The 24,636-nt window shown below is 38.5% G+C and overlaps 1 protein-coding gene across 3 annotated transcripts in view; it reads right to left on the bottom strand.

The window, feature by feature from the left end:
• Positions 1-24,636, bottom strand: part of ZCCHC7 (zinc finger CCHC-type containing 7) — a 123,589-nt gene that overhangs the window by 30,413 nt on the left and 68,540 nt on the right. For all 3 annotated transcript variants that reach the window (XM_083719150.1, XM_083719152.1, XM_083719151.1), the window contains exons 3-6: positions 18,862-18,905; positions 14,285-14,407; positions 10,061-10,231; positions 3,350-3,385 (exon numbers count right to left, since the gene is read on the bottom strand). In XM_083719150.1, coding sequence (XP_083575276.1) covers positions 3,350-3,385; positions 10,061-10,231; positions 14,285-14,407; positions 18,862-18,905 — 374 coding nt within the window. The remainder of the gene's footprint in view (positions 1-3,349; positions 3,386-10,060; positions 10,232-14,284; positions 14,408-18,861; positions 18,906-24,636) is intronic.

The following is a 24,636-nucleotide window of genomic DNA, read 5'->3' as shown; positions in this document are numbered from 1 at the left end:
ACACTGTATTTTTCATAGGCCACCTTCCAATTGCATTGCAAGGAATCCATGTACATTATACATATTCCCAGATTTTTTAACTTTATGGAGACAATATTAGCGAACAGTTAATCCACCCCATATATACACATACTTTTATCAATACTGATAGAGTCAAATAAAAGAAGATGTTTTCAGGGTGAAAAACAGAAAATTAGAAAGCAAGTTATTTATTAATTGTTAATTGCAATGAATGATTTATTACCAGAAACATGTTACATTACAGTGCAAAAAAATAGTTCTACTATATTCTGAAAGATACGTTAAGCATTATAGTTGGGATCCGAAGCTTTTAATCTCCATCCTTCAGACAACAGCCTCCCATGCCCCCTAAAAAACCGCCCAAAATCACCCAGAGCAGTATCCTATAAAGAGTTGATACTGGAAGGAAAAATCTACCACTTCCAGGTTCTTCCTCGCCACTGACCCAGATCACTTTGGATCCAAGCTAGCTTTTAAAAATACCAAAAACATGCACCCCGTTACTAACAGTTATCGTAGACAGTATTAGTTGGTATTGGGTACATTTCAGAAAATGTAATGGGGGCATTATCCAAACACCCAGCCACCCCCATGTTAAAGCTTCATGGGGCCATCTTCTACATGCAAAATTGCAATTCTCTTACTCTTTCCTAAAAGTCAATATATTTGGAGTCATGAAGGCCAGAAGGCATGAGGAGCTTCAAGTTAAGCCTTATCTTCCCAATGAAAATGTGGCAAGGATACATTTGCAACTCAAAATGTAAAATATTAATATGAAGCTTTAATGAGGCATAATTCATGAACCTAGTACAGATAAGGAATTAGTTGTATACCAAACTATACACTTTTACTTCAGTTAAAGTGACTCTGAATTTGTGAACTCTTTGGTGCAGTATGTCAGCCATTCTAGGCTTAAGAGCATTTAAAACAACATCTTGATTTTCAAAAAAAATTAAAACAGACACCTGAAAAATCTACTTTCCAAGGAAAAGCTTTTTTAAAAAAATTGAAGGAGAAATGACAATTTAATATGATTAGTTCTGTAGTACTTTTAATGTATAAACGACTATGTTATAATTTTTAAAAGGAAATGAATTTGCCAACTTAAAGAAACCATTGCATGCAAAGCAACCAGTACACCTAGACTACTATTATGAGAAAGCCCAACACTACTGAGATATTTAACAAGACATCTGCAGTAAATTAATCAAAACATTGCTTTAAATCTCTCACTCCCTCCTATAATCTCCTGCAATTTCTTCTTTCTGGCAGGACTTTTGGATACAGAAAAGGGTGACATTATGACACCAGCTTTTTCAAATAGCTAAAATTTCAAAGACCTTAAGCACAAGCAAAACCTGAGAACAACCCATAACCATTGGTTACACTATTTACACATCATTATCTGCACTAAAGATAGATGTGAGTGCAATAGTTTCAATGAGTCGATAGATGGCACCCCAATCTCTCAGTAAATTGGCAAAACGAATAAAATCACCAAGAGCCTTAGCAGTGACAAATATTGTTCTGTTGATCTGAACAAGCATTCACAATGATTAATTAGGGACACTTTGCTTATGCATGAAAAATTAACCACACATTTTATATAACCCTTTGACAAACATGCATAATAAGTGGGATTAAAAGATTACCTACATGGTATATATTTGTACGATATTCAAAATTTGTTCTGTTTATGCAGATTCGATATATACTTCACATTCTGGTTTATTAAGAGACGTTAACAACTAGGCTCAAACAAACTTGTGACAAGTGTGGAATAAACTGTTTAGTATTAGTATATGTATGTATCTAAACACAAATACAAATGACTACTTACTTGTGCATCTTTTTTGGGTACCTACTACATTAAGCATTTCATTACTTTAGCTTTGTTACACTGTATCCTACCTGTGTTTTGTTTTTGTTATGTTCTCATATGATTTCTTTTACAGCAATATTGAAATAGAAACTTTTAAGGAAATGAAGGTAGACTTTTTAAAACAAAACAAAAGCCAGTTAGTTAACCATGAGATGAATTTTCTGTTGTAGCAATGAAGTATCATCAACACTGGAACCCGCAAAGAAAATGTTCTGTAAAGGATTGCCCCAATTTAAGGGAATCCTGTACATACTGCAAACATTACAAGGAAGTACAGACATTAAGAAAGAAGTTACAAAATTTGTCTAAAATAACTGAATGGTTCTAGTTGTTGCAAACTAGTTACTATGAATTTTTAAGTAAGAATTTCTATTTCCTGTTGCCTTGATAGAAATCCCTTTCAAGAAACTGATTAGTAAACCCAGAAGTGGGACTAAAGATTATTTTTTTTAAAAATATTTCTCCATATTTAAAGCTCAATTTGACTAAAGATACTGAATAAAAATTTCCTGAAACATAATGAATGGCTTCCACCATATAATGGTTTTTGAAGTTCGCTGATAACTCAAAGAATATGTGTAAATAAAAAAAGGAAACCACACATATTTGCTTATTTTAAAAAAGTATTTTAAACTAAGGAGAAACTGGGAAAGATTTATCATCCTAAAATGCAAAAAGAAACATACTGGAAAGCACGTGTACCAACAGTATTTCTTTAAATGAAATAACCTAAGAAGATAGATGTTTGCAAGCTTGAGCCTGTTGACCACTTAATGATCTGTTGAAAACAAGAATATTTAGTATTTATCAGTATTTATATGGACTATGAAGCCAAATATAAACTTGCACAAAGTTTTGGAATACAAAACATTTAATCTTGTCGTAAACCAAATGGACAGCCCGCATTTCCCTAGTTTCTGTCTGGGCTTAACAAGCTCAGTAGGAAGACGGAAGATTATTTGTTGTGCAGCTATTTTTGTAAGCAAAGGCTCCTAAACAAGGTTCAACTGATAAAACATGATAGTTTCCCATTCTATGCAAGTTGTAAAAATGTTGTAAAATTCATTTTCCTTGGCCAATGTGCAAATAGATGCTGGTACTTGGGTATGATCATGATACTTGTAAACAGTACTGTTCTGTGCTTCCATGAGATATTATTATACTATGATGTGCTACTGATGAAGTTATAGGCAGCAAAGTGACACGATGCCAACATGAATGATTTCTGTTATATAAACAGTTTTCAAAGAAAACTGTTATATAAACTGTTTTCAAAGAAAGTTGGGGGAAGAAGCATAGTACATTCTTGCATTCTTCAGTGCAAAACCTCTTCAGATATTTATTATCTTCCTTCACAAGATTCTTGTCTATATTTTATGGTCAGCAGTTCACTGAAGAGTAAATAGGCTGGGGGTAGAAGAAAATAAAAAAGGTGTTTCTACTTACTGTTAGGTGATACTGCCTCCATATTTCTGGGCAAGCCTGGAAAATAAAAATATTGATCAGCTGGGAGCATGAAACAAGGTGCTTTACAGCCTGTTGGTTTTGGCATAACACAGTATCCACTGGTGTCGGTCACAGGAAAATAAGAAGCTTAACTGAAAGGGTCTGCATTTCAGCTTCGAAAACCTGGCTAGACAGTTTAATTGAATTTTACACTGGTTTAACACACTCCCTGCCATTGTCAGAAAGCCAGTAACAGTTTTCTTTTTCCCTTTCTTTTGCTCAAGTTTAGAAGTTTTGAAGACAAGTTCGTAAAGGTCCTAAAATGCAAATATATGCCAAACATTGCTCTAAAAGGCCTTTATCAACATTTAAGATTGGCACTATTATTTGGAAGTTACTTTATAATTTCATACAATAATTCAGAATTCTAAACTATTTTTCTATGTTTGAATATACCTATAAACAAATCAGAATGTAATCCCTGCATGTTAAAATGCAAAATGACAAAATAAGGAACATAACAAAATGCTTTACTGATTGTATTTTTACAAAAACTTTCATTGCTTTATTTGTTCTCTACTCATACTGTAACTAAACCACAGTATTACACTGTGGTAATGAAATAACAAAGGTACCTATTAATAGCTTTTTCAAGCACTGTTCAACTAGAAGAAAATATCTTTTTTTGTCTTAGTATAGTTTTACCATAGTGACAGAAAGAGGTAAAGTGTTTAAATAGAAGCGCAAGTTTTGTATTTTACACCATAAAGTACTATTAACTTAGCAATCTCCAGTCTTTAATTTTCTTTACTATTAGAGTCTGTCATGAAAATAATATGCCAGCTTTCTCATTAGATTCATAAAGTAAGTCATATTAGAAGTGAACATAAATTTGCACTAGTTATTCTAGTTCCCAGAAATCGCACAGTCTGTATTTTAAGTAATCTTTGTTTTTCAGACTTCACATGTTGTAAGAGAAACTAGAGGTAACATTGAATGCAATTTTTGGCAAATTAATAACATACAATGTGCCCCTTTGGGATGCAGCTCATATTATAATAACATTCCACATGATACCCTAAAACTGTCTCCTCATTTTACTAAAACTGCCATTAACTGACTAGTTAAGCAACGGTTCTCATTTTATTCTATAAAAAATACTGCCATGGGTAAACACCAATGAAGTTGAAGTTCTTTATGCAACATTTCTTATGGCTTGCCACAGGGATAGAGTTTGTGTAGATTCTTACTACCAGAGTATTACCAGAATATGGTGGTTGTAAAATTGTAGTCAGTAAGAACTGTCATGCAAGAATGAAATTTTGCTACTCTATAATCTTCACCTATAGAGCTTACTAAAATATCATTTGGCTCCAGAATAATAACTGTGTCACTCTGAACCTCAACTATTATAGAATTTATTTGTTTTAATGAGGTATTCATGAAGACAGGACCAAATTTCACTCAAAACCGTGTGCTCATTTTTAGTCTGTGGGCAAAAATATATATAAATGAAAATTTGCTTGGTATATATATTTAAAATCAAATGGTTACTTAATGTTAAAACAAAACTACAATTTCAGTTATATTCAGTGGTATCAACTTCCATGCAAGCATGCTTAGGATTGATGTTTGGGGATATTAGAAGTTCTTGAAAAAGGACCCATTAAATATTGAGATGGCTGACTGATGCACAAAGTTTACAGCTAGTTTATATCTTTTCCTTATCAATGAATGACAAAAAGCCTAATTAACAATTGCTACAGAATACTGGTTGCTCAAATGAAGCAGAATGGCTTGATATGGAAGAGAGCATCACTAAATTCAACAACAATTGAGCTTGTGATTTCTCTTATTTATAAGTATTTAACCATGAATTGCCTTCATTTAGGAAAAGAAAGAAAGAAAACCTCTGGTGGAATATAGCTACATTAGAAGAATATTGCATTTATTTCCTGGACCAGCAGTCAGACCATTCCTAACATTTAGATGTACGAACATGAAATGCCAATTCTCCAAAGAGGCCACTCCACTTTTTACAACAAATTCACTTTTAAATCTTTTTAGTATGGCCAGCATAGCTTTATTCTTAACTTGTGCAAAATTGATGTGTGTCCCCTTCACTTATCCTATCAGTAACTAGGAGTGATGAGTATTCATAAAAAAAAATAAAACACAAATCAACCCACTTTGCCACACCAGATGAATCAAGAGTTTATATTGTTCCGTTTGACCCATATTGAATTTTATCATGTGCTAATTATTGTTTTACGAGAACAACGGCTTAGTGCATCTGTTGTTTAATTCCCACTTCCCTATTCTCAAATGTGAACATCAAAGAAAATAAAACACTCAATCTTAAACAGCCGCTGACAGCAGACCAAGACTCAAGTGCTCAATAGACAAGGCCCTTGCCACCAGTTCTCATATTTCCACAACAATGAACAAACACAAAAACAGCACTAAGCGGCCTTTCCTCCTTTTCAGCTCCCCTTGGCCAGTTGTCTGCCTTGTAGTAGAGAGAACCCTTGAACACAACCCTGCTGGGAACACAACACAGGAGAAAGGATTAGCCTTACTAACATGCTAGCATTTGCAAAAGTGAAGGGGGGAAAAAAACAACCCTCAACCAAGACTGTATTTGGTATATGAATAACCAAAATGTGTGAGCTGACAAGAGACCAGGACAGGCCTATGGCTCCCCGGGAGAAAATGTAGCTGTGATGAGTGACAGGGCTTTCAGGAAATATGTTCACAATCACAGACAGTGAAGGCCATGACCTAGATCGTTTAAGAGCTTGTCTTGTCAAATTATCAAAAGCTTCTTCCTCTCTGAATAAAGAGTGACATAAGTGAGTGTCAGAAAGCTGCAGGCTGACAAGCCAAGCATACAATAACAGAATGCACGTCACATACTTGCCGAACACCGCCACTGCTAGCGGCAAATCTTAATGAGAGTGCGGCTGGCCCAAGAGACTTGGGTCCCTGCTGGCACAACTACTCATCTCACAAAAATCCTTCAGCTCCAAGTCAGTTATGGCCTGACACGATGACTACAATTACTAAACACAACTTTTTAACAGAATTCTCTGGTGCTTTGTCAAAGCTGCTGCTGGGAGCTGCCCCATTGCAAGCCATTGCAGCAAACAAAAGATTTAATGGCACAAGTCATATTAATTAACTGTATGACAGTTAACAGAAAAGGAGCTGATTAAACCTATCGATAAAAACATTTAGTGACTCTCTTATCAACAGCTCGCCCCACATGACCCTTCCTCAACTAACGTCCACTGGAAGAACCAGAAATTATAAAGTATCCTTAACGGTACTTAATTACCATGTTATGAGCTCCCATATATGGAGGGACCCCACGGGGCATAATGAAACAGGGACCTGTTTCTCTTCCTCCCTCGTGGTGTTGTATGGGCACAACACACCAGGCTGTTATTGGAAATGGCATGTCACACTCATATCACCACCCAACATTCTTCCCTCCACTCAAGTCAAGGAACATGTTCATTCTTCTATTTTGGACACACAGATCTTCTTCAGGGTAAGCTTTATGAAACTATTTGGGAAAAGTGGGGCTAAAGCATTATTCAAAAACAGGTGTGAGGAAGAAATGAAAGGGCTTAGCCTATAATCTTCTAGAGAACTTCTGAAGCTAAGAGGGTTCAGACCTGTTTGATGATAGTCAACTAGAAAGCCCATCCGTACTACTCTGAACTTTCGAAGAAAAGAGCAGAAGTAGTATTACATATTTAAGAGCAGGAGGGTTAAAAAGAGTTCTAAATTTCCACAACAGAATTCTCAGTTCATCCACGTCAAATTCACTCTGCTAGGATTTGTGTTTCAGACTACAACAACAACCACATTCCTCCAAATCCACTGCAACACACAAGAACAGATGACAAAATAGTTATCAGAACAATTATCATGGGAATACACTGTGCTGGAAAAAAGAAAATAACAGAATGTCCGCATTCGGGGGGGGGGGGGATACCTAAGTACACTGGATTCGATCCAAAGAACAAAGCAGAAGGAGAAAATGTATTGGTGCTATGGCAGTGTAGAACCATATCAGACACCACGAGACACAGAGAATAAGGAAGATATAGGCTGTGGCAACTTAACCCTAGTGGGCTGTTAAAAGGTATGAATAAAGGGCTTGTGCCACTCTGCACAAGAGCCTGAACACATGGAAAAACTTATCTGTATTTAGGGTCACATTTTCCCATTCAGTATCCTTCCATTAGGTTAGAACTACTGTGAGTATACGGGGCATTCTAATACCGGAAGGGTACTTTTGGTTCTAAGCCATTGAATGAAAACAAATGTACACTAAAACTAGACCCCAAAAATATTAAATCACTACTTTTTATAAATGGTATCGGTCTGAGGTTATTGATACCTCCATTCTAGTCTGGGAGGCGTTTCCAAAAAGTGCCAGATCAAAAGAGCCTGCCTGAGTCAGTGGTCCATTCTGTTCTCCTAGTGGCCAACCAGCTGCAAACAGGATCTGAGCACAACATTCTCCCCACTTTTAATTCCCAGCAACTGGCATTCAGAGGCATATTGCTTCCAACCATATGAGCCAACTCCTAGGGGCCGGGGTCCCTTCACCCACCCATTAAAATATTTGAGGGGGCCAAGCCCCCAAAGTTAATGAGCACTGCCATGCAAATGGGGTGTGTGAACCATGTCTTGTGATTATGTGGGGTGAAGCTTACCTAGGTCCCCCCAATATTTTATTCAGGTTGGCAGCCCTGCCTCCAACACAGGAGGTAGAAATGAATGACAAAACTCCAAATACTTTAGTTATTTCAGTGCTGAAATAAATGGGACCTACTCCCAAATAAATATGGCAAGAAAGAGACGTTGCACTATCCTAGAAAGCATGCACTTGCCAGAAAATTGTGTGAGTGTGTTAGTCTCCACACAGAGGATTTTGGGGGCTCTTCAGAAATGGAAATTCTGACCTAGACAATTTTAGATTCTTCCCCAGCATGTAAGCCTGATGTAGATTCCAATAACCCAAGTGGTGGACACCTCTATGCAAACACCAGGCAGAAGTTTAAGATCGTAACAGGGCAGGTGTCAAGAATGACAACCAACATTTTCAGATTTGCATGAATTTTGCCTGTATAGTTTAAAAGCTATGTTGTGTTCAGGTCTTGCTTGCAAATTTCCTGCTGATCCCTGGTTGGCTACTGTGAGAATAGGATGCTAGACAAGACCGTTGATCCAACAGGCTATTCTTTTGTTAAATAATTGCACAATAAACAGAAACTGCCCACAAAAATAATCTTGGAGCAATCAGAACTTCTCATATTTATGAAAAAAAAACAAGAGGCAGCACACTTCCTACAACCAGACCTCCCACATTCTTGGGTATATCTAGCATATTTTAGACTACTCCTGCAGACATCATCTCCATAGCATTGCTGTTAATATACTAAGTAGGTTCTGGTGTAGATAACTTAGCTGAGAAAGCTAAAAGATTGGATTCACACACAGTATCTTCTCAGTTCCTCCCCAGGACAATTTCTCCCTATTTGACTTAATTGTAGTTAAGAATACTTCAGCACTAACATAAACGAACCTTGGTTATAAAATTTATATACAGGCTGTGCACAATCATGCACACATGTTAGTCCTGACATTCTATCACACTCTAGTGTGACTAAGTAACAGAACACAAGACAGAGAAGTCAGGAGACTTTCTTTTTAATTGATTGGCTCAAAAGGCTCAGGGAGCACTCCTCTGGTCCCCCTGCAAAGGTGAAAATTTGAACCAGGAATTTCCTAATTCTGTTCTCAGTCTCCTATTCACTATACTTAACTAGAACTCGAGCTAGTTAGGCACAGTGGTACCTCGGGTTACATACGCTTCAAGTTACAGACTCCGCTAACCCAGAAATAGTGCTTCAAGTTAAGAACTTTGCTTCAGGATGAGAACAGAAATCGTGCTCTGGTGGCGTGGCAGCAGCAGGAGGCCCCATTAGCTAAAGTGGTGCTTCAGGTTAAGAACAGTTTCAGGTTAAGTACGGACCTCCGGAACAAATTAAGCACGTAAACTGAGGTACCACTGTACATGCAAGATCCTGTCATAATTAGAATTCATACCTGTATCCATGGTGACCAAGTCCCCACTCCCAAGCTTGTACAACAAATTCAAAAATGGCAATTCCATTTTTAAAGTAATTTTAAAGATGTATATAATTATTTAAAAATGTATTGACATTCCACTGAATGTCAGCAATTCTTCGTGAATTTTATGACATTCATTTTTCATGGGAAAATGTTTACAAATGAACAAAACAAACAAGGAAAAACATAATTCCACATCCTGAATAGTCAGGTATTGTTAAGGAAGTACAAAATTTGCTTAAAGTTTCAAAGAAATGCTCAAATGCAATCAACACAGAAAGAATACAAAAGAAGAATACAGACCTTACCTGGCAACGCTGCCAGATTTCATTTTTACATTCTATTTTTATTACTTTATCATCAATCCAAACATTATGAAGATACAGAAAATATTAATTGCACATAGAAATCTGTGTGTCCACAGAAATACCGCCTACTGGACACAGTTCTATAAGTGGGAGTTTAGGTGGTTGCCCCAACAAATTGTGACAAGCACAAGAGATTCTGAGGAGAGAAACAGGGAAATAAATATGGGGTAGCTTTGGTTAACTGTGTACTCACGTCTGCATAATGGCCTCTCATATCACAGCGGTTACAATGTTTTTTCCAGTACGTTCTCTCAAGGCACTCTCTCGAGTAGTGTCCAGGCAAACAACAATTTAAACAAAAACGTGCAGGACAGCTGTTTTGTTGGTGACCTCTTTCGGAACACAGACAACAAGGTGGAATTTTCTGTGGGAGAAATACAAAGACAGGAAATTCAAATGTCTGAAGCATCTGTAGAATTTAAATTAAGTAAAATGCACAAGGTAGCTATGGCAAAATCACACTGAGAACCAGAATGAACCATTATCACTTTGCTTAAGGCTTCCTACCTACATGATTTATTTAAATTTATAGTATGCCATCCTGTGATAGGTGCCTGAGGTAGCTAACAGCAATATATAAACACAATATAGAAGGAAACAATCATTAAAAGCCATAAATAAAGCCAAAAGCAGATAAACAACAAATAAATTTAAAACAGCAATAAATGAGAAATTATCAACCAAAACCCAATTTGTCTTACCAGGCCAATATATCTATATTTATCCATCTCTGTGTGAATACTTTTGTCTGTCAATGGAAGCTCAATTCCCTGTGAACCAAGGTGCTGCCACCGAGAAGGCCCTTTCTCAAATCTCTGCCAAACACACCTCAGAAGCTGGTTGGAACATAGCAAAATGGTTTCTCTCGAACACATTAAGATTCAGACAGGCTCATATATGAGAAAATGGTATTTTATATAACCCAGTCCCATTTAGGGCTTTTAAAGGTCACAACCAGCACTTTGAATTGTGCACCAAAATATACCAGTAGCTAGTGAAACTCTTAGAAGGGGAGGCATTCTCATGATAACTGGCCCTGTCAAAAATTTGATTGCAGCATTCTGTGGTACCAATGCTTCACCCAATTTGCCACTTTAAACGTTCAGGGCACACTGCCCACACAATGTTGCTTATAAAACTCTAAAGCACCTGAAAATAAAATCAAAAGACATACATGCAGTATATACCTTCAACCACTAAAGTTGTTGTTGTTGTTTTTTAAGTGCAGCACAATACAGCCAAATGCAGACAGAAATAAGAAGAAGAAGAAAAAGAGTTTGGATTTGATATCCCGCCTTTCACTCCCTTTAAGGAGTCTCAAAGCGGCTAACATTCTCCTTTCCCTTCCTCCCCCACAACAAACATTCTGTGAGGTGTGTGGGGCTGAGAGACTTCAGAGAAGTGTGACTGGCCCAAGGTCACCCAGCAGCTGCATGTGGAGGAGCGGAGATGCGAACCCGGTTCCCCAGATTACGAGGCTACCGCTCTTAACCACTACACCACACTGGCTCTCTGATGTTGTTTTTAAAAGATCAGCAGCAGTGATGTGACTCTGAATATCTTCCTGGGAAGGATGTTTCAAATGTTGGGGCCACCACTGAGAAAGCCCTGTCTATAGTACCTGTTTGGGCAGGCTGACAAAGGCTGATCTATGTTTTAGCAAATGATTTTTCAAAGCTGGTTTTGAATTTTGGTGTTTTTCTTACCAATGAACCAGAGCGGCACGTGCTGCATCTTCAGTTTCTCAAAAGAAATGAAAAATGTTGTGTGCCATTAACACCAGCCAAGGTATCAAAGCCTTTTTCAAATGAGCCTGGCATTTACTGAAGTCATCAAGCCAGGACTTGCTCAATATCTGCCCACCTTCAGAGGTTAGGCCGCTAGGTACCAGAGAATGATGTTTTATGTGATAGCACTCTGACCGTGGAATAGCAGCCACTCAAAAAAACCAATCTCTTTTTTCATTTTTACACCACGTTAAAATAGTTTCAGTCTGAAAGGGCTTTGATTGACAAACAAACTTGGGGGTAATTCTGCTTTTTATGTTTGTTAGCTTCTTATTAGTTTTAGTGTGTTTTTATTTCTTTAATCAGAATTATATATATTAGTCACCTTGTGATAAATGTGATACATGCATGCTTATTTTATATAAACAAATGTTTCCTAGCATTTTCAGAAAGTTTCCACAGAACTTCAGACACCTGTTACATGTTCATTGCCTAGAAAGTGAAGCAAAGATCATGAACACCAAGCGGCAGATAACTTTCCAGAGAAGCTCCTCCCTGCTATTGCTCTTGATGGAAGTTCAGAGAAAGACAACCAGTCCTGGTATTTCCATGTGTGAATAACAGTTAACCAAGAAGGAAAGAAACAGTGCCTTCTCAGAAGGTTTAGATTCCAGTAATTATTCCCATTTCCAAGGCCTCTGGTTAATGGGTTAGTTACCCTCTTACCCATGCCCACTGTATAACTGGTTTTCCTGGTGGCTGGTATTTTAAAAATCTTTTTCTCCCTTCATTTCTACTTCTCTGGTGCCTACACCGATCCTGTTGAATCTGTAGCCAAAGTGCAATGATCTCTGTGCAAGCTCTCTATATGATGTGATTGTCTTAATGTTTGATAGACGAATTTTCAACACACAAAGTGCAACCTGCAACTTTTCCTAATTTTTTGCCCCCTTTTAACAAAATACACCAATTTTAACCATATTGTTTCTACTTCAAATATTTTAACAACCATTCTCCACAGACCTGGATCATCACGAAAACACACACGCATGCACACACTGCTACAAATAAAATACAAGAACTGTAAAGAAATCTAAAACTAGCTCACAAATTGATGGAAATTTATCTAACTTATGATGAATCCATCAGTCTTGTGAGACCTGTCCTCAGTCACACTCTCTCTCTCCAATTCCAGGTTAATTGTTGCATTATTGTGGTGGAATCTGTGGGGCTGCTCCAGAAGATAATGTAGGAATCAGCTTTTGATTGAAACAGGTAGAGCAGATGACATCACCAGCCCTTTACCAACTGGCCAACAATTTGTTTCTGGGTTCAACTCAAGGTGCTGATTTTGACCTTTAAATCCCTAAACAGCTTGAACCAGAAAATAATTGATTCCCCTTATGCGAGCCTGCTCAAGCATCTGGTTCCACTTCAGAGGCCCTTCTCTGGGGCCCCCCACGACTGGAGGTGTGGCAGGTGGACATTAGAGATAAGGCCTTTGCAGTTGTGGTACCCCAAATCTGAAACTGACCCCTAAGAGAGGTGTGCCTGGCCTCATTGCTGCTCATCAAAAAGCAAGCAGCAAACGGTTTCATTTCAGAAGGATTTTCAGAGACTCTGCATTTAGCAAGAATGTTTGCTGGTGGTTTAAAATGGTTGCTGGTGTTTTGATTTTCTAACTTACAGTTTTTATGGTGGCCTTAATGATTGTTAGATACATTGATTATTTTAACAGAAAGGTCAGGTAAAAATACTAGAAATAAATAAATAAAACACTGGAAAGCTGATTGCATAAAGCTTCCGGTTCAGTGTTTGCTGAGCTGAAACTGACCAGACAATCAGCACTGCCATCAGCCAAAGGTGGACAGAGAATGGAAGATACTTTTTAAAAGATTTATCTCTGGTGACTTCACGTCCTAATTCAGCCAACATGGAACTTGTCTAATGGGGAATGGGCCATGGGAACACCTTGTGTTCAAACTGATGATCCATTTAATGCAAACGAGAGCAAATATATGTACTAAAATATTAACTGCTGAAACTTTCTGAATTATCGCAGTTTATTGTCCCATCACATGCATATGGCATGATCCAATCTATTGTGAGCTCCATACCTGCATGCAGAAAGATGATCTGCCTCCCTCCCCTACCCCCCCCAAGCTAGATGTCCATACAGACAGCACAAGCCGGTAACAGGAAGCCTATGAGGATTTTCTGCAAGTTGCTTGTGCAGAGTCAGCATGGTAGGTGGATATGGGAAACATCCACCAATGTGGCACGAGGGAGAAACCAATTAACAATAAGCATATGGGAATCCTCTGCATGGGGAGCGTGCCCATAATTTACTGCTAAATTCAGAGGCGGGGAGACACTGTCCTTGAACTATTTCTTCTGCCCCCCTCCCGCCAAGTAAATTTCTCTCACATAAGGGCAGCATGCCTTTTGAACCCCCCCCCCCCCCAGTACAGGGTGCAAACTTCAAAAGAGTCCGCAACTGTTGATTCCTGGGACAAAACTGTCTTCTCAACTGTCGTGCGCGGAGGGAGGGAAACGATCATCTCCTCCTTCCCCCTCTCAAAATGTCCCTTCAGAACAATTATTTCTTACTAGAGCTTTAAAAGTCTGAAAGCTGTCAACTGACAGAATAAATTGCTCTCTTCATAGACAAATCAGAATACTGTATTTACCTTTGGGGTAGGACAATTTTTTGATAAGTGACCTCGTTTATCACAATTTCTGCAAGTGACATTTTTGTCTGGCGTGTAGTATCTGTTGTTGTGCCGCACTGTAACATAGTTGCCAATCCGTGCCTAAAGAAATGAAAAAAAAATTCATTAGAAGTTTGCAGCTTATTGCCTTACCATTCTAGACTTTTGTAGCTATTAAGGCTAGTAGGTGGAGTCAAAAATTCAGCTCTGCATTTGTATACTTGTTTAAACAAAAGTCATCTAAATCCCTGGTAAGCCTTTTACCCACTGGTAATTGTATAAGCTCCCTTCAAAAAAAAAAGAAAGAAAGGGGAAAAAGCATTTTTAGAAGTTGGTATGTCTCTTTTTCCCGTAGTTAAGCCAACCTTTGTCAGCATTAGTTCACAATAAAGAATTCTGCAAAATGCATCAAAAATAATTGCAAAAACAACTTGCCATGAATAAATTCATGGGATAGATAATCTCTTGAAGCACTTTTATTCTATGCGTGAATAGGTAGATAAAAAAGCAACGAGAAAACATAGATGAAACAGCAAAAAAAAAAACCCAAAAAACCTTGACCTCACACATATTCTATAAATTCTTAGGTATGTGAATATGAAAAATAGAAAATGGAATAATAAGGGGGGGAGAACTTGGAATAAGAGACTCTCAAAGCCTTCTCTTTCTTAATATTGCTGTTTTCCAAAGACCATCTGTGAAATGATTTTGCAGTGAGACACGGTCATTTCCTTATTTATTTGGCTGAATACAGTGTAGTCAATGGCAGTAATGGGCACCTACTGTCTTTCTAATACTGAAGACTACAGTTGATAGTGACCATGTTATTCAATTAGAGGAGCACATTCTGCGCCAGCTATTTGTGGATAAAGCTAAAGGTCAAGTAAACGTGTGCACAGATGTAAAAGGCAGCCGCTGCATGAGCTGATACGCAAGAGTAATAAGGAATCTAAGGGCAAGAACTGTAGAATATCAAAAACATAAGGAAGTATAATAGAGAGCAATCTCTGGAAAAGCAGTTGTTTGGGATAAAATTGCATAATTCTACTTTGACAGTTTTCTTTTCATAAAATCCCACTTGCCACAATTTTTCTGGCTTTGGAATACTTAGCATTTTGCAGCAGTGACCAAGCCAAAAATGGTGATCAGCCACACAAGTAGAATATTTTCAATGATATTCAGTCCAGTTTTCCTTTCTTTTCCATTTTTATCTGCATGTTTGATGTTTCTTGTATTTAGTTTACATTTTAAAAATTAATAAAGTATCTTTTAAAAAATGACAAAAACTGATGCAAACGTCAAATTGTTCACTGCCTCAACAATACATTAGTGAGCAATCTTTGGGTTCAGTCAGTTGAGAATCTATAGTTTATATGACCATGGCCAAACCACTTTTCTATATATTCACTAACTACTTTTGAGAATCAGGTTCTTCAGAGCCAAATTTGTAAGGTATGTGGCAGAAAAACAGAAGCAATCATTAGAAAATTTGAGCTCTGCATCTCGTTCCAGTACAATTAAAAGTCAAATTTGAGAAAGCAAACTTGAAATTACATGTTAATTAGTTTTATCTAACCCTTTGATGCTGTAGCAAAAAAGGCTAATGCTATTCTAGGCTGCATCAATAGAAGTATGGTGTCAAGGGAATCAAGGGAAGGAATAGTCTTTCTCTCTTCTGCCTTGATTAGGCCACACCTGGAATACTGTGTCCAGTTCTGGGCACCACAGTTGAAGAAGGATATTGACAAATCAGAATGTGTACAGAGAAGGGCAACCAAGATGATCAAGAGTCTGGAAATTAAGCCTTTCAGGAATGTTTGCATATGTTTAGCTTGGAGATGTGAAGACTGAGAGGAGATAGGATAGCCATCTTCAAATATCTAAAGGGCTATCACATGTAAAATGGAACAAGCTTGTTTGTTCCTTCTCTGGAGGATAGGACCTGAATCAATTCCTTCAAGTTACAAGATATATCATTCTGACTAAACAACAGAAATAACTTTCTGACGTTAAACAGGTCTTCAACAGTAGGATGGACTCCCTTGAAAGGTAGTGGACTCAGCTTCCTTGGAGGGCTTGAAGCACAGGTTGGGTGGCCATCTGTCATGTACGATCTAGCTGAGATTCCTGCATTGCAGGGGGTTGGACCAGATGACCCTCAGGGTCCCTTCTGACACTACAATTCTATGATTCTAAAAATAACATCTAAACGGAAGGGCTTATTCATACCGCAAACCTATTCTAAAACATACTTCACTACACTGAGTAGTCTTCCTAAAATTTGGAAGGCAGTTTGTAACACCAAATTAGCTCAGCTCATAATGCTAAACCATAATCCAACCCACAAATTCTTCTCCAGCTCAGACCATATTTCAAGCTGGGTAACTCCCTCCTGTCTTGGTCTCCATCCACCACCCTCTTCCTGGTAACATCAAACATGATTAGAAATGACCTTTGAAAGGCCTCCCTCTCTGGTGTTAGGATCCCTTGGAAATGTTATTTCTCAAGGACATCAAAGTTGCAGCTGGGAATAAGGGGGAGGATGGTTAGTGTTCTGGGACTCTCAGGGAAGGGGAGGTATTTTAAGCTCCCAATGGCATCTCAGAGAAAAGCAAAAATGTGTTTTTTTTGGGGGGGGGAGGGGGTGATAAAATTGGCTTAGGCCCAATTATGAACCAAGTCAGCCATTAGTCTGAAGTACTTATGAGCAAAATATTTTTTACATTTGGAAATTCAAATACTGCTGCTAATGGAGTTGTGCAAAAGAAAAAAATGTGTTGGCTTGCTAAGTTTCTGTTGTGGTTCGAGGACCCAACCCCCGCAACGAGAAATAAATACACAAGGACACGATATATAAGGTTAATGGGCAAGAAAAGGCCACAAGTTTATTGATTACAGCAGTGAAAAGGTATTGGCTTAGGCATTGGATGTCTAAAACAAGGAGGGTTTATTCACCAGTAGGCGGAGCCTGTTGATGCTAATCCAACTATAGGCTCTCCCCTGATGTCACCAAGGGTCGTGCCATGGCCTCCCGCCAAGCAGGCATCGGACAGAATACACGACCGCCAGATTCCCTTAACGGAATACCCAAAAATTGAAGGCATAGGCGATGGCCACACCTAGCTCTTCAACACCACAACACATTTTTCCAATGCCTAACCTACCCACCAATACCACAAAAGTTGTGACGATTGCTACGAGGTAGGCGACAAAACCAAAAAGCCAAATGGAAAAATTCCTACCAGGCCCCCCAGACAACCAGGGCGACCAACCTAAGGTCCATAGCAAGGCCAAGGAAAAAACTAAAACCCTGAGCTCAAAGGGAATGGAGGGTGGGTGACTCGCGACGGGACGGCGGAGAATGAGGCCGAGGAGGGGCTGGCGCCGCAGCATTTAGGATGCTGTAAACGCCCCCTCGGAGGCACCTGGTTGGGTGCCTGCCGATGGGGGCGGGTGCCAGCCAGGTGAGTGGGGGAGGCGGAGCTCGGGCTCCCGCCCACAACCACTCCCCTCTCTTGCAGGGAGGAGAGTCTTAAGCAAAGAAAAGGGTTCCTTGCATTGTTTCTAATTCTATATCAACCTTTATAGAAAGGTTGGCTACGATGTGACTCTAGTGATGTAGCTCCCACTTGGCCACGGGCATGCTGGCTGGGATGGATGGGACCTGCATGTGGCATGTTTCTGCTTGGTCTGTGCTAGCTGATCATGGGTGGAGGTGATTTACAGATGGCCCAGTGTTTAACTCGGGGGATGAACAATTATTTATGAATCTATTCATTGCATGCACGCATGCACACACACGCATACACATAATGAGGATACATGCTTGGGAAAAGTTTAAAAGTATTAGCTTTCTTCAGGACCACCAAGACCCATAAGCTATGACAGCAGGGAGTTTAGTTAGATCAGGGCAACTTTCAATGAAGAGGGAAAATCTATATACTTTTTCTCCCTATACAAATTTGACAGCTAACTCACAGAAAGCCACTTCAACTCCATTTGTGTAAAGTGAGGAGGCTGCTTTGTACCAAACGATCCCACTGTATATAATTCTTTATTAAATTTTTAGTTCATATATTTCTTGATTGTTTCATATTTTCAGTTATTATGAGGATACATAAATTTATCACTGTAAACGTACCCATACATAGCTGTACTTTTCCAAAATACACTTTCTTGATTTACTGTATATTCTATAGTCAGTGAAAGGTATTGTGGAATGGAATAAATGTTCACTTGAATGCCAAATCTTGATTAAAAATAAAATAACTATATCCACTGACTAGCATTATCTTTTTTTTCCTCCTGTAATAATTGGTTGGTGGCTATTGTGCTACAAATTATCATGGGAAATTGAAATTTTATTTCTTAAAAAATGTAATGAAAACAACACAATTTATAAGACAATACACCCTGCATTTGTAAAAGTGACACATCTACACACATTAGACTATTTTAGTATGTCTTATACAGAGGGATTTGGAGAGGCACCCACACAGAGTATGTTGGTCAGTCACAAGAACAGCCAAAGAATATGCAACATTTTATCAATTTACCTCTACGTCTTTATCACTGATGTTCCAGTCTGCTCCACCTACTCCTGAAAAAGATATTTTAAAAACCATTAAAACTGATTTTCAAAACTATGTCTAATTTCTCATTTAAAAGTTGTAAATCTTATTTTTAAAAGGTTGAAAAAAAATGAACTTCAGTAGTGACACGCCCAAACTTTTAGTTTATACTTTTACCCACCTTGGTGCTTGATCATACCAGGATCAGGATCTGCAACAATCTACCATGTGTAAATAATGGTGTGAAAATTGCAGTTTCCCCCCCCAATATGAGCATATTTGTTTTCTAAGGAACCCTGGGGTTCTTTGGAAGCTACTGGAGATTTTCTAATAAAAAGAGCGGTAATAGTAGACAAAGTCTCCTGAAACAGTTTCCCTACCACTACAGTCATCTTCTGCAATGTGTAGCTTCAAGGGAGAAGAGGCTCAGTTCATGTGGGACAAGGGGAAGGCCAACAGATTTTAAGGTATATTTATTTATTTTATTTCCACACAAGCTGCTTCATGAGTTTTATCTTTGGAGTGATTTGGGCTGTTCAACACTTTTATTTTTTATTTTAACTATTGTTGTTAAGTAGCCTTGAATATTTTAACAGGTGGGTTATAATTATACACACAGGTCCAGCCAGCACATCACATGAACAGAGTGCCCACTCTAGAAAATAATATCCAGTAATATGGAAAATTTGAAACTGACTGCTGCAGCATATGCTCATTAATGCTGTAGTGATTGCTATTTCCTGCATGACTTGTACATTTTCATTTTACCGGTGAAGACTGGTAAAAACATAGTTTGCTGTTTCTCCTTTTTTGCCCCATCTATGGACTGCCAATATCTTTATCAGTCCCAAACTTGCTTCTTCCCTCATTTACTATTTCATGGTTAGAAATTATAAGAACATCTAAGATTATTATTGGGAAACTTTTGTTAAAAAAGAAGTATCTGCTTGATACTTCAAATAGCCACCAATAACAAATAAATACCTTTTGTCCCACAAAGTTTTACAAATAATCACACAGTGGTTTGCAGTGGTAATTTTTGCTAGGTCTAATGCTTTTTAAAGAGAAGAGTTCACCTGCTTTACCCAAGTTCTTAATGTAGAAGTTGTAAATGGTATTACCCACGAAGAAATAGATGCCAAATCTTGTGTTGCTCCCAGATCCACTATTTGCTCATTTAAACAAATAACCAATGTAATTGTTACAGGGGCCCAGCTCTAGATTTTTCCCCTTGTGAACCAACAATTTCACTGCACAAGAATCCACTATGTACTAGACAATGAGAAAAATATTTGCCCAATGACTTTTCAATCTGTTTAAAGAATTCTTGAATATCCTGTCCTATAATACCGAATATACTGAGCACAATTTTTCTTAGTGCATCTAATTACCACACCAATCTCAAAATTTGATCCATTGTGCCCTGGACAGATGTATGTGACAACAGTCTTCAGACACAGCTCCAAAGCCCTATTAGTGAGCAACATCCAGTATCTGACTGGCTCATTAAACTACATTTTCAATGGCCAACTGATGTCGGGAAAGGGAGAAATAAGAAATGCCTAATTCTCTGCATGCAATCCATCTCTGATTATCTGGTTCCTGACAGCACAATTCCCTGGTTCCTGATAGCGAATTAATTCCTTAGTTTCTCTCTACTTGCAGTTGAGTTGGTATCAATCACACTATCTTTCCTTTCAGCTCCCATAAAGGCTTTCAGTTCAAGCCTAAACTTACAGATGTTTCATCAATTGGATCAGATTTTTTTCTGAAGCATATCTATGTATATCATGTCTACCAAAGGGCAATTAATACCATATTGCTGCAGTGAGCCATAAGCAAATTTTTTTACAGTATGTGAATGTTGTATTTTTAGGATACAATTTTATGACAATAATACAGCAAAGTAGAGGTGACCCCTTGTGTCAATACATATACATTATACTTGCCTTATTTTCAAATAAGATTTTATTAAAAGAGAAAGAAAGAAAGAAAGAAAGAAAGAAAGAAAGAAAGAAAGAAAGAAAGAAAGAAGGAACAGAGTCCTCTCTCAAAAGCAGCTCTTAACCCCTGTCATCTACAGAAAGTGGTGGACCCTTTCAGCTCTCACCTGGAATATTTCCTTTCTACTCCCAGTCTCAAACCCTGGGAGATCTTCACTTCCCTACCTCTCACCCAGGTCCTTCCACCAACCATCTACCACCTGCATATGCCTGACCTTTGGATCTCAATAATGGCCCAGAGCAGAGGACGCCAAAGTAGAAAAGGGGAAAAAGAAAGAGCCTCCATCTGGACCACAGAAGTGGCCCACTCAACTTTTACCAGTGTGTTCTGCAGTGTGTGCAGCTGCAGCCAAACTCGGGATAAGATCACATATATAAGCAACCCTGAAGCAGCATGGTGCAGGTGGTCATTGCGCTCTACTGCCAGCTGCCAGGAGAGAGCGGAGTCCCTAAGATGGTTGGATGGCACCTTGTACACCTCCTTCCGGCAACTGCTGCAGCCAAGCTGGTGCCAAACATATTGCTCTGCTTTCCTTTGAACCACATCAGCAAGGCTTGGGTTGTTGTTTGGGCAGTCAGGACCTCCATACACACCGCCCTGGCTTGTGTCCTGGGGAGGCCACTTCAGTGCTGCTAATGCAGCGATTTGGTTTTCTCCCCAAAGGCACACTCCATTGTCTCTCAAATGCCAACAATACTTGCCTTATTAACAGAACCAATCCAATGCCACAGTGAACTCTGTTACTTCTAAAGCAGTCAACAAAGTTGTTTAATAACAATCTGTATGAAGCAGCTAGGTGGATGGCAGTTACTGTAATTAATCCAACTTTTCCAGGTGGTGGTGAATGTGAATACCTCATGTTGTGTTAGGTTCATGTTGCGTCTTTTCTGCATGTGTGCCATGTGCACACATGCAGAAGTGCTCTATCGCGCTCTGCGCTTGAGCAGAAGTGCCGCTCTAGTTGCGGACTTTTTGGGGTGCGAATGGCACCCTGGAACGGATCGTGTCCACAACTAGAGGTACCACTGTACCTCAATAAGAGTTATATGTAAGATATATATGTAACTTTTAATGGAACCAACATGCCAATGATTCTATATATTCAAGTAATTCATAGAATCATAGAATCATAGAGTCCAACCCCCTGCCAAGCAGGAATTAGTCCAATAAAACTTAACAGTATGTAAACAGTACAATGGAACAAAGTTGATATCTCTTTCTCAGCAAAAACTTCACTTTCCACACACACAAAGGCTCTTTCCATCTTCTAGTGGAGGAATCCCACTGTTGAAATAATTAAAGAGGAGGAGACTATTGCCAGTTCCACCTCTCACATCGTTAAAGTGGGTTCCCCAACCCGTCAGTACAGATTCTGGGATGGCACACAGAGAGCTGCAGGGGGAAAGGGGAACTAACAAATCTCACCTTCCACTAGTGGCAGCACAATCTGAATCCAAGGTCCCATCTGTACTCTACCTTGAAAGCACATTTCATACCAGTCATGACTTCCCCCAAAGAATCCTGAGGATTATAGCTTGTTAAGGGTGCTGAGAATTGTTAGGAGTCCCCTATTTCCTCAAAGAGCTACAATTTCCAGCATGGTGTAACACTCAGTGTCCCTTCCCAGGGAAGTCTTGAGAATTGTTCCCAGATTCTTGATGAAACCATGACTGTTTAAAGTGGTATCAGGCTGCTTTAAATACATAATGCAGATGGGGTCCAAGTCAATTTCTTTCAATGTTTTGTCATACAGTGTCTTTATCATCTTTTTTCTAAATTTCTTCCAATTTGCTTACATTTTCCTTTTTAAGTGTGTTAATCTGAGATGTGGCACAGGATGGAAAGGTGCTATTTTTTGCTATTTGGATATCATACTTCTATCAAACATTTTAAAAGGAAGCATCAAGTAATATAATAGTTTTGTTAGTAAAATACTAGCTAGCTTTTAAAAAACAAGAGCAGCAGTTCACACACTACTGAAAAAATGTTCAGTTTATTATTAATCAAGGCCTTCTCAGCACGGCCATTCAGTTATCCAAGATTTCATGATCTGCATTTTATTTTGTAACTCCGTTTGATCTTTCTTGGAATTAATTTTGTGGCTTACAGACCAGTTCTCAAAACTACCAAGTTCATTCCAATCCAAAACCCTATCCTCCAAAGCATTTGCAATCAAATTTTACTAGTTTACTTATGAGAATGTCATGTGGAACTGTGTCAAAAGCACTGCTAAATTTGATTATGCTGAAGATTATATCTACTGCATTCCCTTTATCCACTAAACCACTTATCTTATGAAAGACGGAGATTAGTCTGAACTGGCATGTATTTCTAAAATTTGCACTATGTACTAAGCAATCACCTCTGAATTTTCTTCCAGAGCATCTTACAGAGCAAAAACCAAATTCCTTTGTGGGATTTCAGCAGGGTAAAAGATTTATTGGCCTAATGTTAAGATTCTTCATAGAGCTGCCCTCTTATACTACCTCCACACCACAAAGCATGGTACAGATAGCATGCCAAGAGTTCATGCTTGGAAAATGGCTACAATTACTGCAATTCCTTCATTCATCTGCATACTGAATGTGCTCGCAGATATCATATTTGCATTAATTCTTGAATATGCACATTATCAGCCATCTATGATCTCTAAAAACCACGGGGCTTTTTTTATAATGTTTTGCATTACCATGAGGTGGCTTTTACAACGATGCCCCAGAAGCATGCACATGAAAATATTTAGTTGGAATGTGTGGCTTATGCAACATTGTCAAAGATGGGAGTGAGATTTGGATCCTGTATGCGCTGTTCTGAACAAGTTGCTTAGTTGATACTTTCTGACAAACAGTGTTTAATTATGAAGTCACACAATTACAAAAGCTTAGTTTTGTGTACAAAGGGTGAGTTGCCCTTCTTATATATTTCTATGATTGTGAAATGGACACCAGAATCTGCAAAGTGATTATAAGGAACCCAAGGATGATCATTATTCTTAGCTAATTATCCAGGGGGTGGGGGAGCACAGATCTTTTGTAATGTATGTGAATTAGATAACACAGGACTACTCTACATCACTCGAGAATCAAAACAAGCGTGTAGTTAATTGTAAAACTGCAGTAAGATCTCCAATTACCTATTCTGTACTGTTTATTGACAAAAGAGAACATCTGGCCTATAGTGCCTTTTGTCTTTTTGTGTATACTGTAACAGCATTCAACCAGACATTATTCCGTAATCAAACTATTAGGGAATCACCACATTTATGGCAATTGAGGATGAATAAATTGCCAGCAGGATCAAGGTGGAACACTACAGAAACAATAGATGATGCTTAGGATAAATCATTCAGTCGCTCTGAGATGATGGAATGACTTCTGGATAAAACTGAAATCAATTTTTTATCATGAAGGCACTCCAAACCCCTGTACACACTTAAAGGGATTTCTTACTATTGTCCTGGTGACTGAGAAGATCATTTATTATAAAAGATGAAACCCGTTGATGGAATGGATTATTTGTCAGTATCCCATAAAAGCGGAAGAACTCTGAAGAGATCCATAAACTTCCCCCAAGGAATTATTTGAAGCAGTTTTTGACAGATCCATTCTAACGAAGCAACAGACCTCCTTCCCACAGCAACCATACCGTATCACTGTGCTTATCTGACATAACTGACCACACTACAAATTCTTCTTTTATCTTGATGCACCGCCGTACTTTTATGTAATCCTTAGTTGATGAAACCTACCATGTCGC

The sequence above is a fragment of the Podarcis gaigeae genome (genome assembly GCF_964106915.1).
Source record: "Podarcis gaigeae genome assembly, chromosome: 17".
Classification (NCBI taxonomy): domain Eukaryota; kingdom Metazoa; phylum Chordata; class Lepidosauria; order Squamata; family Lacertidae; genus Podarcis; species Podarcis gaigeae.
This window is presented reverse-complemented; position numbering and strand designations above follow the sequence as displayed.